We start from the raw sequence: 15,878 nt of genomic DNA, 5'->3' as shown, positions 1-15,878 counted from the left end.
CAGAGCACATCCAGCACCCCACAAATGTAGGTGCTCTGTGGCTCGATCACATTGTGACTCTAACATGAGTAAAAGGCCCCTCATACCTACGAAAACTTCTCATTTGCCCATAATATCTTTCCTATTCTATATATGGAGGATCCATTCGTACAATAAATGGAACATTAGGAATAGGAAGTAGGCATGCCATGAATGGCCTCTCATACTTTATTTTACTGTTTGCCCCGAGGGTGTATTGGTCGAATAACGACAAGTATCTGCTGTTGTACGGTCGCCTTTAGAGTTCTGCTCCGTTCCGCCACTTGAAACTCACAGACTTATTTAAAGTGAAAGCATTTTGGGTTGTCGCTGTACCTGCATAGGATATTAGATATAGAATCATACACGTGACAGTCTCACCTACATCACGAGCCACAGTCAGTGCCAAGAAGAATGTCACTGTAATGGAATTACAGTAAATATAAAGACAGAACAAAACTGCTACATTCCTGTTTATGGTTCCGTTTCCAGCTCTAAGTGAAAGGGAACTCGTTCCTCTTTCTCTGAACTAAAATGTCATTCTCGGCAGTTTGGAGTGTTATCACCTTGAAACGATTTAAAATCGTCAGGTGCTAAAATGGGCACCCAGGAAAATGCCGTAAACCATGTGCTTTTGCACCCCCTTGCACTCATTGGACCAGTACCATTGCACCACTTTGCACATTGCACCTTCTTTGGTACATAAAATGTCACATGTAGTAAATGAGCCCTCACCAATTGTGCCTTACAAGTGGCACCATTTACTTTATGGTGCCAAATAGTTTTTCTGCTTAATGTCCACACATATGAAATACTGATCGTGTAACTATATTTTTATTTTTGTCTCGGCAGGATATGAACGGGCAAGTGAAGGAGAGGTGCCCTCGTTTGTGTTATCTGAAAAAAAGCCCCGGTGGTTACGGCTTTAATCTGCACAGTGAAAAATCCCGGCCGGGCCAGTTTATCAGGTCTGTGGACCCAGGATCACCAGCAGCCAAGGCTGGGCTGAGACCGCAGGATCGACTAGTAGAGGTATGACAATGTTATGCACAGGAAAAACATAAAGGGGTGGTTCCACTAATTAACTTTAAGGGGCATATTTATTATGCTGTGTAATACACAGAACATCGGCAGGCTTCACCGTGTAAAAACAGCGTAAAATTTGTACGTGGTTTTTCTTACAAACACCTTGAAAAATTAGCCATTTATTTTACACAGCTTTTGACACTTTTTTCAGGGAATTTTGTTTTACACAGCATAATAAATATGCACCTGAGTATGATGAAGGTGGTGGCATTCAAACATTTGTGGTTTCATAATAATCCACAATTCGGTTATCCAGAGTCGGGCTTGCGTTTTACCTGCTGTGGGGCTGCAAGGGGTTAATAATGCTAGCAGCCCTTGGGAATGGGTATGAAAAAGCCTAAATAGACAGGTAAGATTTAATAAAATAATACATAATAATAAAACTTAAGTCTCACAGAATGTGTGTTTTGGCTGCCGGGTCCGGTCCATTAATATTAGGCCTGAACCACAAGATGCGGCTTCTACCGATCCGACGCGATGAGAGGAAGCGGAAACGACAATACAGATGCGGAATATAATGTAAGTAATAGGAATGTCAGACCTACAAGCTGCGTGCATCCGACATGACACGACTGTCAGATGAAGACGCAACATACGGCGTTCGCATCCGACGTGCAGCTTGTAGGTCCGATATTCCTATTACTTACATTATATTCGTCGCATCCACTTCCTCTCGTCACGTCGGATCGGAACAAGCCACTCTGTGGAGTTCAGCCCTAAATGTTTATCTAAAAGTGATCTTCCCTTTTAACATTGTGACATTTCATTGGCTGTTTTCTGTGAGGCTATAGGAAATTGTAGCATTTTGCAAAATTGTGTCATAATTCTCTTACAAAAAGCTTCAAGGTGGGGGTGGCCTAATGACATTAAGGCATGGCTACTAATGGGTCCCCTTCCCTCTTATTTAAGTGGATCAGACTGAATGTTTTAGTTTGTGACCCATAAATTATTACTTTACTCTTTAACCCTGACTACGCCGGTACCTTGCTGCGTTGCCTGTGTATTGCCGTTTAACAGGTGACTCATCGCAGATCAAAAGGAAACGTAGAATTCATGGGCTGGCACATTGGTATTTTTGCATTAGAGGCACTACATTTGCCAGCACTTAAGAGGGTTAATTCACTGTTTTTTTTTGCTATATTTTCATTTTTAAAAAGGCTGTAAGCATCAAAGAGCAAAGATGGTATCTCTGACCATTTCATGTGATGTAGGCAGTGACAGGGACTGGCTGGCAGTGACGGGAACTGGCATTTACTGGAGCTTAGTGGGGCAGCTTTTTTGTAATATCAGTGCTCTGCCCAGTGGCCTGGGTCATATGATCTGGCTCTGCTTTGCCCTGAGACTGCTGAACCCTGGCTGCCCTCTGCCTGGTCGATCTGTCATCTCCTTGCATTGTAAGCGCAACAGGTCTTGTCCCGCCATCTAAGGGCCCTACTGCATATTTAATGCCTCCATGCAGCCATGCGAGGGGGAAAGGAACGCCATGCCAGCTAGGGGCGGGCCTCTCTTACATTTAATTCTCCACCTACCAGCAAACCACCTGGGGGATTTAAGAACTTGATCCTACCAAGAACCTTGCAGACATTCTGTGCCAGAGTCTCCTATGAATAATTCATGCCATATTATAAGCAGGAGTGGAATCCCAAGGGGGGGGAACAGAGAATTGCAAACATATTCTCCTGCTCATAGGCAGTGTCCACAGGGAGATCCTCCTTTCTTCAGACGCTTTAAAACACATGTAAATTATTTCACTCGATCCTCTTGTGCTGGAAGTTTCACCGTCAGAATAAATTACATTAAAACTTCTGTCTCTGGCCCTTCTGAATGCGGGCAGCCATTTCATTGCACGTGAAGCTTCAAATATTAAAGGGATACTGTCATGGGAAAAAAAATTTTTTTCAAAATGAATCAGTTAATAGTGCTGCTCCAGCAGAATTCTGCACTGAAATCCATTTCTCAAAAGAGCAAACAGATTTTTTTATATTCAATTTTGAAATCTGACATGGGGCTAGACATTTTGTCAATTTCCCAGCTGCCCCATGTCATGTGACTTGTGCTCTGATAAACTTCAATCACTCTTTACTGCTGTACTGCAAGTTGGAGTGATTATCACCCCCTCCCTTTTCCCCCCAGCAGCCAAACAAAAGAACAATGGGAAGGTAACCAGATAACAGCTCCCTAACACAAGATAACAGCTGCCTGGTAGATCTAAGAACAACACTCAATCGTAAAAACCCATGTCCCACTGAGACTCCTTCAGTTACATTGAGAAGGAGAAACAGAAGCCTGCCAAAAAGCATTACTCTCCTGAAGTGCAGGCACAAGTCACATGACATGGGGCAGCTGGGAAATTGACAAAATGTCTAGCCCCGTGTCAGATTTCAAAATTGAATATAAAAAAATCTGTTTGCTCTTTTGAGAAATGGATTTCAGTGCAGAATTCTGCTGGAGCAGCACTATTAACTGATTCATTTTGAAAAAAAATTTTTTTCCCATGACAGTATCCCTTTAATGTTAAAGTAAACCAAATTACATTTTTGAGTTAGTTTTAAGATAAAGGTCTGCTGTCCCATGCATGAAGACATATACGGGTAGGTGCTCGTTTTTTGCCAAGTCTCCAAAACAGCACATCTCTTTTGGCCACCTACATCGAGGCCTGTAAGGAGAGGACCCATCCAGAACCCTATGCATTTCTTACAATAAAATATAACAACACTTAGGAATAAAGTTGTCCTTTAGGGAGACTCTCTCCTGCCGTTCCTTTTCAGTCTCTCAACTGCATAAAAAAATATTGTGTATAAAAACGAAAATGTTTTTGGATCAGCGCTTAAAGCATGCGGAGAGAGTAAAAAAAACTAACAAAAACAGGAAATATAGTGTAGTATTTCTGATTCTTTCTGAAGCACCCAGTGTTCGGAAAGGCAATACAAATTCTTATGTGGGTTTCCCACTTTCTTCCGGAGCCATGTGCGTATGCAAATTAGGATTCGGTTTGGTATTCGGCCGAATCTTTTGCGAAGGATTCGGGGTTCGGCCGAATCCAAAATAGTGGATTCGGTGCATCCCTAGTTTTCACCTTCCAGCACTTTTGTTGGTTCAGATGGTTCACCAGAAATAAATACTTTTTACAATTTCTTTCTAATTTCAGTGTGACAGTTTTTCTAATATTGAAGTGTAAAGTGTCATTTTTCACCTTCTTCTGTCTTTCTAAAGCAGTTCTGGGAGGGGGGGGTCGCCGACTCTGTAAACTGTACTAAACTAGTGATGTGTGGGCTGAACCGAAACCTATGAATTTACCTGGGGGTTGTGCTGGTTCGGATTTGACTTCTGCACAAAGTTTGGTCTTTTTGAACTTTTTTTTGATATTCAAACGGTCTTTTTAAACTTTTTATATATCAGAATCACTGAAGGCAGAACACACTCTTGTTATGATCTCAGACACGTGTCAGTAGCCTGTTATAATTTCTAATGACCATCTAAGGGTGTCAGGGCCAAGGGTTTTCGACTGTGGTAGAAGGGGCACAAGTGGAAAAACTTGAAGTGTTTCTGAGGGGGGAAGAAGATATTTCCAATAAACTAAGCAAGAGAATCAATGGCGAGTCAACCAAGGATAAGATTTAAGGAGAGTACAAGGGAGCAATGGGCTGTGATGAGAGAACTCTGTGGCCCAGTCCAAGCACAAAGCAATTGTTTCTGTCAGGGGAAAGTAGCAGTGGTTGCTAAGGAACCAGGAAGAGAGGCCCTGGTGTCTGTTTTCATTGCAAAGGCTGAGGGCAGGGAGCAAGGAAATAGACTTCTTTAGCGGGGGAAAAAGGGGAGCATTAACCCCTGCAGCAGCTTGTGAGCCTGACATTTCTATTCTGTGGCAAAACTAATTTAAAAAAAGCAGCACAGACTTTTGTGTTTAGGTTCCAAATATTGTTGCCACCTGGCCGGTGTTTTACCCGGCCTGGCCGCTAAAAATTATGGTAGATCTCAATGTTATTAATAGGGAAAAAATATAAATATGTAGGAAGGCCGGTATTTTTTTCCAGAAAAGGTGGCAACCCTAGTTCCAAACGGGAGAGTGTTAGCTCTGACCACGGCATTACGGGCAAGCTGACATTCATATATAACACAGCACTTGATAATTGCTTGGTAAACAGGCTGCCTTGTGGCTATATAACAGTCCTATGAGGCAACAGCAATGTAACATTTGTTCCCGGGAATGTGTTCACAGATACAAAATAAAGGTGTGTACTATGGGCTCCACATTTTAGATTAGAACCATATAATTTGTTTACAGCTGCTGGTCATCATTGGTTACAGGGGTTGAATGAGAAAACATCGGGTAGGGTAATGTAGTAACAGCTGTTTGCTCCAGGGCTGGTAACCTGTAGCAACCGGTAGACAGGAAGCATTTGCTGCTCTGCATTTGGAAAGCAAACATCTGATTGGTTGCCATGGGCTACTAGACCAGGAACAAACATAGTAAGATAGTAAGTTAGGTTGAAAAAAGACACACGTCCATAAAGTTCTTCCTTAAATGTGGCCATAGATGCACCAATAATATCATATGGAGATGGTGGGAGACAAGCCGACCGATATTGGCAGATGACTTGAATATCGGTTGGCTCGTCGATCAGGGTGGCCTTTGAAGGTACCAGAACATCAGTCATTGTTAGTGCTGAATAGTCAGATGCAAGTAGAATTCTATTGTTTCTACCTGTATATCTGACGATTCAGCTCTACACGTGTGTATTGAAACGAACGATCTTTCCTGGAAACATCTTTATCATATATCCTTCACCTCTAGAATCTTATATTGGTGCCATATTCTTAGCCTTCTCCTTCTTGTTTACATTGGCACCATCTTCTTAGGTTGCTCTTTTTTGATGACAATGGTGTCCAGGGCCGGAACTAGGATTAGGCAATAGAGGCAGCTGCCTAGAGCACAATGATTGGGGGGCGCTGGGCAGGTATCTCTTCTGCCTACCCCTAGACCGGACCTGACACATGTGTGCACTACAGGAATGAGGGGCAAGCTGTCTAGGGCACCCAGCCAGCCTGGCCTGCCTCTGACAGTGTCCCATTATTCTTTCATGGTCTTAGCTAGTTTTAAATCCAAACATATTGCTGGACTCCAGCTCCCAATGTCCACTAACATAAATTGGTGAAGTAAGGCATTATGGGAGTTTTAGGTCAGCAAAATACGGGGACCCAATGTGAATTAACTCTGTTCTAAGGGGTGTATAAACTGCAGTTCTGACTTTTTTGTTAATAAATAATTTTAAGAAAAAAAGCCAAGGATTTTGTCCTTTTTTTTTAATGCCAGACAGTGCCATCATCTGTTGACTCCCTTTGTTTTAGGTGAATGGACAGAATATTGAAAACATGAAGCATTCGGAAGTGGTGGCCAACATCAAATCTAAGGACAACGAGACCAAGTTACTTGTTATAGACCCAGAGACGGACGACTACTTCAAGAAGCTTGGGATCACCCCCACTGAGGCTCATTTCAAAGGTGTGGAGATGATCTCTGTCTTGTGTACCTCCTTTGGTGAGGCCTTCAGTAAAATCGCCTTTTGCTAAAACCCCTAGAGGTGGTGATACTAAAGATGTAAAATGTTCAGCCACCTGTCCTTGTTCTCTTAGCCCTTGTTTGATGGTCATAAGAATGATGGCACATGGGGGGGCCGATTCACTAACTTCGAGTGAAGGATTCGAAGTTAAAAAAACTTCGAATTTCGAATTTTTTTTTGGGCTATCGAATGGGCTACTTCGACTACGACTTCGAATCGAAGGATTTGAAGTAAAAATCGTACGACTATTCGACCATTCGATAGTCGAAGTACTGTCTCTTTAAAAAAACTTCAACCCCCTAGTTCGCCATCTAAAAGCTACCGAAGTCAATGTTAGCCTATGGGGAAGGTCCCCATAGGCTTGGCTAACTTTTTTTGATCGAAGGATATTCCTTCGATCGTTAGATTTAAATCCTTCGATTCGAAGGATTTAATCGTTCGATCTAAGGAATTATCTGCGCTAAATCGAAGTCGAAGGATTTTAATTCCTAGTCGAATATCGAGGGTTAATTAACCCTCGATATTCGACCCTTAAGGTGGCCATAGATGCTAAGATCCGCTCGTTTGGCGATGTTGCCAAACGAGCGGATCTTTCCCCGATATGCCATTAACAGGCATGGCTATATCGGGGGTAATCTGATTGTTCGGCTGTATGGCCGAACGATCAGATTACGATGTGCCATGAGCTCCGGCGGGATCGGTCGGGTCAAAATCAAACCGATCGACCAAACGACCGATCTCCGCCGGGCGAAAGATGTCGGCACACGCCACACACGATCCGAAAATCGTACGAATCCTCGATTCGTACGATCCGATCTGTGTGTCTATGGCCACCTTTAGTGAATCGGCCCCGGGGTGTTGTGTCCACAGTCTAAAGATCCTGTTGCACCTCCCATTGACTTCAGTTAGGTTTTAGGCCCAGAAATATGTATGAGATTAAGTAATTCCTTGGTTGCTTCTCAGATATATAAATTGATGTAAGAGGGAAGATCATTTCTGTGCATTATATAGGGTGTCTTTCCATGTATATATAGTTATTAAAAACGTGTTTCTTTTCTTCAGGCACCATCCCCCTGACCAATGGGATGACCCCTACACAGGTCAGTATCACTAAGGGCTTTTCCTGCTTTTCTAATTCAGGAGAACCCCAGGCCATATATAAATGACTGTTGCTAAATGTATTTGTCCAGTCTCATAGTTTTGTGCTTCTAAAAATGAGAAGAAGGAGATTAATATCCTGTTTGGCTTCTTGTAGAAGCATCAATACCAGTGAAAGGAATGCAGAATCCCATATGTTTTCTGTGTTCTAGTGATTGGCTGCTAGTGGTGCATTGCAGTGTTCCAGGCATTTATCAAGCTTTATAAACAGCTCTGAGATTTTTCAAATTCTTTTAAAGAGCAGAGCATTTGGCAATCATTGGACACTACCAGCAATTAACTTTATTAGATATTTTGAAATCTTTAAGATACTAGTAATACAACGGTAGTTAATATGTGGTTGTCCATTTACCTACAAGATACATGAAATATCCCTTTACCAATATATGAATATATTGTTTATATATAGTTGTTTATATATTGTTCTGTCATTCATTTAACTTCAAAGCACAGCCGAAATAATGGCTTCTGTACTTCCAGCATATAAAGTTGCTAAAATACTTTTGCTTTTCATCTCTGTGAGAAAAAAAGGCAAACTAAGCACTTGAGATAGTACATTTTCCCTTTCCTTCAGATTGAGCAGCAAATGCCTGTTCATACATATTGTATAGTAGTGTTGAGTAATTTGTGGCCCTTCATTTGTTTTTTAACTAGAGCTCCCAGCATTGTTTGTCAGTGGGTTACAGTGTGCAGGCTGGAAGGTTGGGCATCCCTGCTATAAAGGCTTTTTCTTTTATGGAAGGGGTAAGAAAGCCAGTCTGGTTCTCCTTTGCCCAGCAGCCTGGGAAAATAAGCCAGAAAATGAAAACCCGCCCGCCAAGGCCTCTTCGAGTTTCTCCCTTGCTTTGCTTCCACCTTGTTTTAATTATGGATTCTGAATAGTTTGTGGTATGACCTTAGCAGTTTGTGGTTGATCGTAAGGAGGAGAAACAAAACAAATCAGTTCCGAAGAGACCTCTACCCGATGACAGCCAAAGTATGCTGGGACTCCCTTACATTTGGGGCAGTGGCACACAGGGCTATTGAACACTCAGCAATTTTTGTGCCACTTAATGATTGCCACAGCAAGCAATAGGGTCAATTTTGGGCAATTTTTATTCCATTCAATGTCTTTGTTGATTTCCACCAGCAGTTCTTTGACATTGTATCTTTTCTACTTGTTTTAAAGCTGAATGGAGACTCCTCAACTTCTTCATCTCACAGCGACCTGCAAAGCCCAGATAAGGACTCACAGGTAAAATGCTGCTAAACTGGGCACACTTGGCTTCTCACCAGTTTAAAATCCAGACACATGTGAAATCCCCCATGCTGAATAGCTAATTAGCAATCCATTTGGGTGCATGCTGCAAATGTCTATAAGAAATTATATATATATGCCACTCTTAGATATATATAGAGATATATCCACATTAGATTACATGACAACACAGGACACAGTGCAGTCTGCATATTCTGATTATTAATCAGTCTTGCTGTATCAGCTTCTATGGCAGATATTATTTGACTTGTGCTGTTTTGATAATTTATCAAACCACACTGAGCATGTGCACAGTCTTGGTCTTGCAAAGATGTTTAACAAAGTTACAAGATGGTGACCCCCTGTGGCCAGCTTTGAAAGTATAAATCATTTGTTTGATTAGGCTTGTGGTGCAGTAAGTTCATGTTTATGTTTAGTATACAAAATACAGCATTTCTAGCCTTATTCTATTTTAGACTTTACTTCCCCTTTAAAGACAATATCTAGATCAATGACCCCTTACAATTGTACCACACCCAACGGCTGCCTTGTGCACTAGAGCAGTAATCTTTACTGGAAGCGATTGCATATGCTGGCCCATCATAAAGACTATTGAAATATGTGCCCCATAAAATTTCTCTTTATATAGTAGCCTTTTAATTGAAAAGAGTATGTATGTTAGAGAAGTTAGCTAGTTTAACACATTTCTTCTCATCCAGGCAGGTGACCTGATCAGGAGGGACCCATTCGAGGAAAGCGGCCTGCGGCTCAGCCCTACAGCAGCTGAAGCGAAGGAGAAAGCGAGAGCCAAACGAGCCAACAAGCGCGCTCCCCAGATGGACTGGAGCAAGAAGCATGAGATATTCAGCAATTTCTAAACCTCGACGCCGCCCACACTTTTCGCAAGACTGTTTTTTTTAAGAGCAGGGGAGGCGAAGGACAACAGGACCTTAACCATCTCCCTAGCAAAAACTAAACATTGCAATTTAACAGCAGGATCTGACCGTCACTAATGAGAAGACCCAAATCATTATCTGTTTAACCATTTCAGTTGCTTTCCAAACCAGCTGCTCTGTGTTTTCTTTGCGGGGGGAAATAGCTACCATTACTGATTTGGCCCTGACAGGCATAATAAACACTTGCGGCAGGTTTTCCTTCAGTCACATTGCCTTAAATGTGTGCCCAGCTTGTGGGCCCTCCAGCTCAACCAGTTTCATGATTCCAGAAGATAACGTCAAGAGCAATGGGATTGTTGAACAGAGATTACAAGCACAAGGGCAGTCCCAATTCTGATCTCCTGATGACCAGCCTACTTTGCCTGCATTGTAAATTGTAACCTCTGTGTTTATAAATTGACTTCCTCATCTTTCCTGTGGCTTTAACAAGGACTGTTTCCTCAGTCAGTGTCCTCTGCCTGTGTCTGACTAAATCATCATCTGGTCAGCATTGCCCAAGTGCAGCAGCAGAACACAGTCCCTGCCTTGAGATCACTGGATTGCAGAGCTAACCACCAGCAGAGCCATGTTGTAATCATGCCAACCACAGACAAGCCTGTTTTCATGTTTATGGCTAGTACATTAGACACAATAACCAAGCTGTGCTGCATTGACAGCATATATATCATGTCACTTGTTTTGTTGGGAGGGAAACATAACGTCTCTTGCTGCCAGAGGAAACAAGTTTAGGAGAAATAACTATGAAGATTTTCATTTATCCAGGTCATGGTATATCTAGTATAGGTAAATCTAAAAAACAACTGGACTTGCTGAGTAATCAATGAAGACGTTTCACTACTCATCCGAGCAGCTTCTTCAGTTCAACTGACTGGTGTGGGAAGTTCTCACCATATAAACTCTTCCACTAATCCAATGTCACATCTTTCAGGTGTCGCCTCTTTGGAGAGTTACAATGTGCCATTGTGATTGGATAAGTGGAAGAGTTTATATGCCGTGAACTTCCCACACCAGTCAGTTGAACTGAAGAAGCTGCTCGGATGAGTAGTGAAACGTCTTCATTGATTACTCAGCAAGTCCAGTTGTTTTTTAAATTTACCTATACTACATAAGTTAAGGTGAAAAATGGGAAGTTAACCAAAATCATATATATATATATATATAATCTCAACTTGGAGACCATTTTCTAAATTGGTCTGATCCCTAGGATAAATTCAAATTGGGACTACAGACCTTTGTAAAGAGGGTTCAGTCCAAATTACATGCAAAAGTATCGAGTGAAGAAGAGTTTGAGTGAGGAATGGAGGGAAAAATAGTTTAGAGAGTGGGCTTTAAGTCTTATTTTGTCTGGTGGGCCCCTGGCATCCCACTCCCAACACTGCAGGGGAACCAGTATAGAAGGGGACCAGAATAGTTGAAAGTGGGGTTTGAACTGAAAAAGCTTGACAACCACTGGAAACCCCTTCTGTCCTTAAAGAGTGGTTAAGTTTTAAGTTCACTTTATAACAGAGTTCGTTTTTTAATGATTTGCCTCCAGGCCGGGACTGGCAATCTGTGGGTTCTGGCAAATGCCAGAGGGGCTGCTATAAGGTTCCATAGAAAGTCAGTATTTAGTGGGCTGGTGGGGGCTGTTTGGGCCTCTGTGTACTTGAATGCCAGGGCCTATTTTAATTCTCAGTCCGGACCTGTTAGCCTCCTGCTTCTGACTCTTTTCAGCTTTTAAATGGGGGTCACTGACCTCATCTAAAAAAATACTCTGTGAGGCTACACTTTTATTATTACTGCTACTTTTTATTACTCATTTTTCTATTCAGGCCTCTCCTATTGGTAGTCCAATCTCTTATTTAGATCAATGGTTTCTGGGGTAATGTGGACCCTAGCAACCAGATTGCTGAAATTGCAAACTGCAGAGCTGCCGAATAAAAAGCTCAATAACTCAAAACCCACAAATAATAAAAAATGAAAACCCATTGCAGATTGTCTCAGAATATCACTCTCTATATCATACCATAAGTCAATTGAAAGGCGAACCACCCCTTTAAGCAGGAGCATCTTTATTGAAAACAACAACAAAAAGCCTAATTGAATTAGGTTAACTCCCCCTTTAAACGAGATAATAACGCATTGTTTGGATGTTGTCTTGTCCAGATTTCATAAGCGGCTCTTTCTGTTTTCCCAAAATCCTGCCCTGCTGCCCCCTCCACCACCATCTTCCCTCTAAAAACAAAACATCAGCTTCTCTCAGCCTGTGAGTGAGGGGGAGTCAGCCCGTGCCTTGTGCGGATAAGGAATAATAATATTGCATGTTGAACAGTCCCTTAGGGCCTGCACATTCCTTGCTGCAGCCCAGAACCGCTGGCTCACGCTCCCCGGCTGATGTGCAGCTGCTTCTCATTATGGAGAAAAATAATAGAAAAGCTCAGAATTGTTGGAGGATTTACCCCCACCCCCTAGTACAGGGCATAAATACCCTTTTCTGTGTCCGGCCTACTCTCTTCTTTGCTGGACCTCACAATGCTCTCAGTCAGAGGGGGACACATTCATTTACATAAAGATGCTGTGAGGAATTTCAAGTAGCCATGAGTATTCTACAATGTGGCAACTTTTCTCTATAGCACAAGCTTATTGTCAGAGCTAAAGACTACTTACTACTTACTAGGTGGCAGCTCATGAATTAAAAGGGCTGGCAGTATAGGGCTAGTAATTAAACTGGCTTCTATGTTAAATTTTTACTCCCATTATAAAGGGCTGCAGATCGAATACTAGAATTTGATCCTGGGTTACCATTTCTTTTCCAATGGCCGGGGATTTTTTTTACCCTTTTTTAAAGCAGCACTTAAAGTATGGGATCCAAGAATAACATTTTAATTACTGCCGGGGAATTGGAGTCGTAGCGGATAAAGCAAATATTTTCTCGCTGAGAAATTCTCTAAACAAATGCGTTTCCTTTGTCTGGGAAAACTGAAGTGTAGGAAAAGTTCTTTGTCTAAGCCAATGCCGCCTCCTAGTGGCAGTTTTAAAGGGGTGGTTCGCCTATCAGTTCATTTTTGTGTTATAAAATGGCCATTTTTAAGCAACTTTTCAATTGGTCTTAATTATTTAGATTTCATAGATTTTTAATTATTTGCTTTTTTCCAGCTTTTCAAATCGGTGGGTCACTGACCCCATCTAAAAACAAATGCTCTGTAAGGCTACAAATGGTATTGTTATTGTTACTTTTTATTACTCACCTTTCTAATCAGGCCTCTCCTATTCATATTCCAGTCTCTTATTCACATCAGTGTATGTTTTCTGGGGTAAATTGGACCCTAGCAACCAGACTGCTGAAATTACAAACTGGAGAGCTGCTGAATAAAAAGCGAAATAACTCAAAAACCATAAATAACAAAAAATCATAACCATTTGCAAATTGTCTCAGAATATCACTCTCTACCTCATACTAAAAGTTAACTCAAAGGTGAACAACCCCTTTAAGCTTTCAGAAGGCAACAAATTATCTTAGCTCGCTTAGGGCAAAGCCAGACATGGAGTTTTTACGTCGCGTTTTTAAAAAAGCTCAGTCGGCGTAAATACGCCACTGAAACCACACGTGACCGTCAACATGCGTTTTTCATGCGTTTTTTAGCACGTAGGTTTCTTTTCCCAACATGCACTTCTCATTGTTCTCGTTCCCCATAATTCCGCTGGCTGGAAATAGAAAAGCTATTTAGAAATAGAAATATGCAAAATTGAGAAGGAATGATCGTCAGAACACAACGTAATTATGTCACTGGCCCTAAAAATTTATATGCGTCATTTATCTCGTGAAAATTTGGAGGCCATATTTAAAATACGCTGCGTATTTACGTAAAGTGTGGTTTCAAACTTTCAGATCCTATAGAGTCTATTGATTTAGTAGTTTCTTAACGTATTGGCGTTTCTGCTAAAAAAACGGCAATACTGGCGTCCCGTGTTGGATTTCAGATTGCAAGCGCCCTGGGAGAATTGCCATAGTGCGTTTTCCATTCGTTTCAGTGGAAGTGCAGTTTCTGCGTATTTACACCCGACAGATTTTTTTTAAAAACGCAAGGTAAAAACGCCGCATCTGGCCATGCCCTTAGGTCTGACAAGTGGCACCATAGTTGTTGCCTCAACTCATCAAATTGTGCTTTGTAAATGCTGAGAGCCAGTACTCCATATTCCCCACTAGCTAGATGCAGGTATAACTAGTAGGCAGTTCTGATTCTAATTTAAAAGCAACCCTTGCTTTGTAAATTGCAATTTAACTGTTAAAAATGGAAAGTGTATAAGAATACATAAAGCCATAAAATGTCTTTTGGGTCTTAATAGTTGGTTGCCTACACAAAACGATGTGTATATCATGAATGAACTTGAGATAGTCTAAGTTCCATATTCTGTATTTTTTTTTAGCAACTCCTTTTAGTAAATTGCCCACTTTGTTTAATTAGCCCTTACTACTTTTGGAGCAGGATGTGAAATTAGGAAGCAGCAGGGAGGACATTAGAAAATGAGGATCGTTATAATATAATTGCTTGTCACAACCATAGGGTAGTAATAAACGGCAAGTGAGCTGAAGGCATATCAATCAAGTCAAGCAGGAACAGCCTTATATATATATATATATATATCTATATATATATATATATATATATATATATATATATATATATATATATATATATATATATAAATAATGAATAAAGTACCCCCTCTTGTAAAATATAAGGATATTGTAAGTTACTGAGGAGTTCCATGACCATATAAAAGCACGAGGCCCAGAGCCGAGTGTTTTTATACAGGTTATGGAACTCCAAAAGTGACTAATAACATCCTCATATCTTGCAACAGGGGTACTTTATTTATTATAATACACAAGTTTCAGTGAGTCATGTGACAGAAATGACATCACTAAGCTCTGATTATAACCAATTACATCAATAAGCTCTGATTATAACCATTGACATCACTAAGCTCTGATTCTAACCAATGACATCACTAAGCTCTGATTGTAAGGATATAATTTACATGATATTCTGGGTATTATATATATATATAGTGAATAAAGTAGCCCCTCTTGTAAAATATAAGGATATTATACACATATATAATACACAAGTTTCAGTCATGTGACAGAAATGACATCAGAAATCACCGTTTATAAGGATATAATTTACAAGATATTCATGGCTTTTGTGTATTATATATATATATATATATATATATATATATGTGTGTGTATATATATATATATATATTCTTCACTGGAAGACGGCAATTAGAGCTTGTTTGAAGTTTTCTTGCTTTTGGAATTTTCGTATCTGGAGTCAGAATTGAGGGATTCAGAACCACTAATCCTGTGGGTGTATATAGGGCAGAGCAGGTGCTGCTATGTTTGCAGATAGTATTACGTAGATGGTGCACATTCCAGTAGCACTGGGACTGCAATTAGACAAAGTGTGAGAGTTTGGTTACTCCCAGGAGTTGCACATAGGAGCCAGGTCACCATGTATGGGCTGCATGTAGCTCATGTACTGAAGGATAAAGTATGTAAATGTGTTGAAAGCAGCAATACAGATTTAAGGATCGTGTTATGTATTATGTACATTAGATTCAGGAGTCGCATTGGAGAGCACTTGGGCAATGTAGGAAAACCAGGGCCTTAAAGTGGAGCTAAAGCAGCCGTAACACCGTCCCACGGCACAGAAAAGTTGCAGAAAACTGTAATTTTAGATGCAAGAAAATTCACCAATGACAATTCTACTGAATCAAACATGGGGATAAAGGACAGACTTGTTCAGTGCTGGGAAACTCTGCTTTAAGCTTCCAACTCCAGTTGCAGGAACAAAGAACCTGGAGCCAGATTGA

At 41.0% G+C, this 15,878-nt stretch overlaps 1 protein-coding gene across 2 annotated transcripts in view; it reads left to right on the top strand.

Annotated features, from left to right (window-relative positions):
- The window catches only part of slc9a3r2.L (SLC9A3 regulator 2 L homeolog), a 92,076-nt gene extending 81,398 nt beyond the window's left edge, over positions 1–10,678 (top strand). For both annotated transcript variants that reach the window (XM_041576881.1, XM_041576882.1), the window contains 5 exons: positions 871–1,050; positions 6,454–6,607; positions 7,728–7,765; positions 8,992–9,057; positions 9,780–10,678. In XM_041576881.1, the coding sequence (XP_041432815.1) occupies positions 871–1,050; positions 6,454–6,607; positions 7,728–7,765; positions 8,992–9,057; positions 9,780–9,938 (597 nt within the window). In that variant the 3' untranslated portion in view covers positions 9,939–10,678. The remainder of the gene's footprint in view (positions 1–870; positions 1,051–6,453; positions 6,608–7,727; positions 7,766–8,991; positions 9,058–9,779) is intronic.
- Positions 10,679–15,878: the final 5,200 nt, after the last annotated feature.

The sequence above is a fragment of the Xenopus laevis genome, chromosome 9_10L, assembly GCF_017654675.1.
Source record: "Xenopus laevis strain J_2021 chromosome 9_10L, Xenopus_laevis_v10.1, whole genome shotgun sequence".
Classification (NCBI taxonomy): Eukaryota; Metazoa; Chordata; class Amphibia; order Anura; family Pipidae; genus Xenopus; species Xenopus laevis.
The sequence above is the reverse complement of the archived record's forward strand: the minus strand, read 5'-3'. Positions and strand labels throughout refer to the sequence as shown.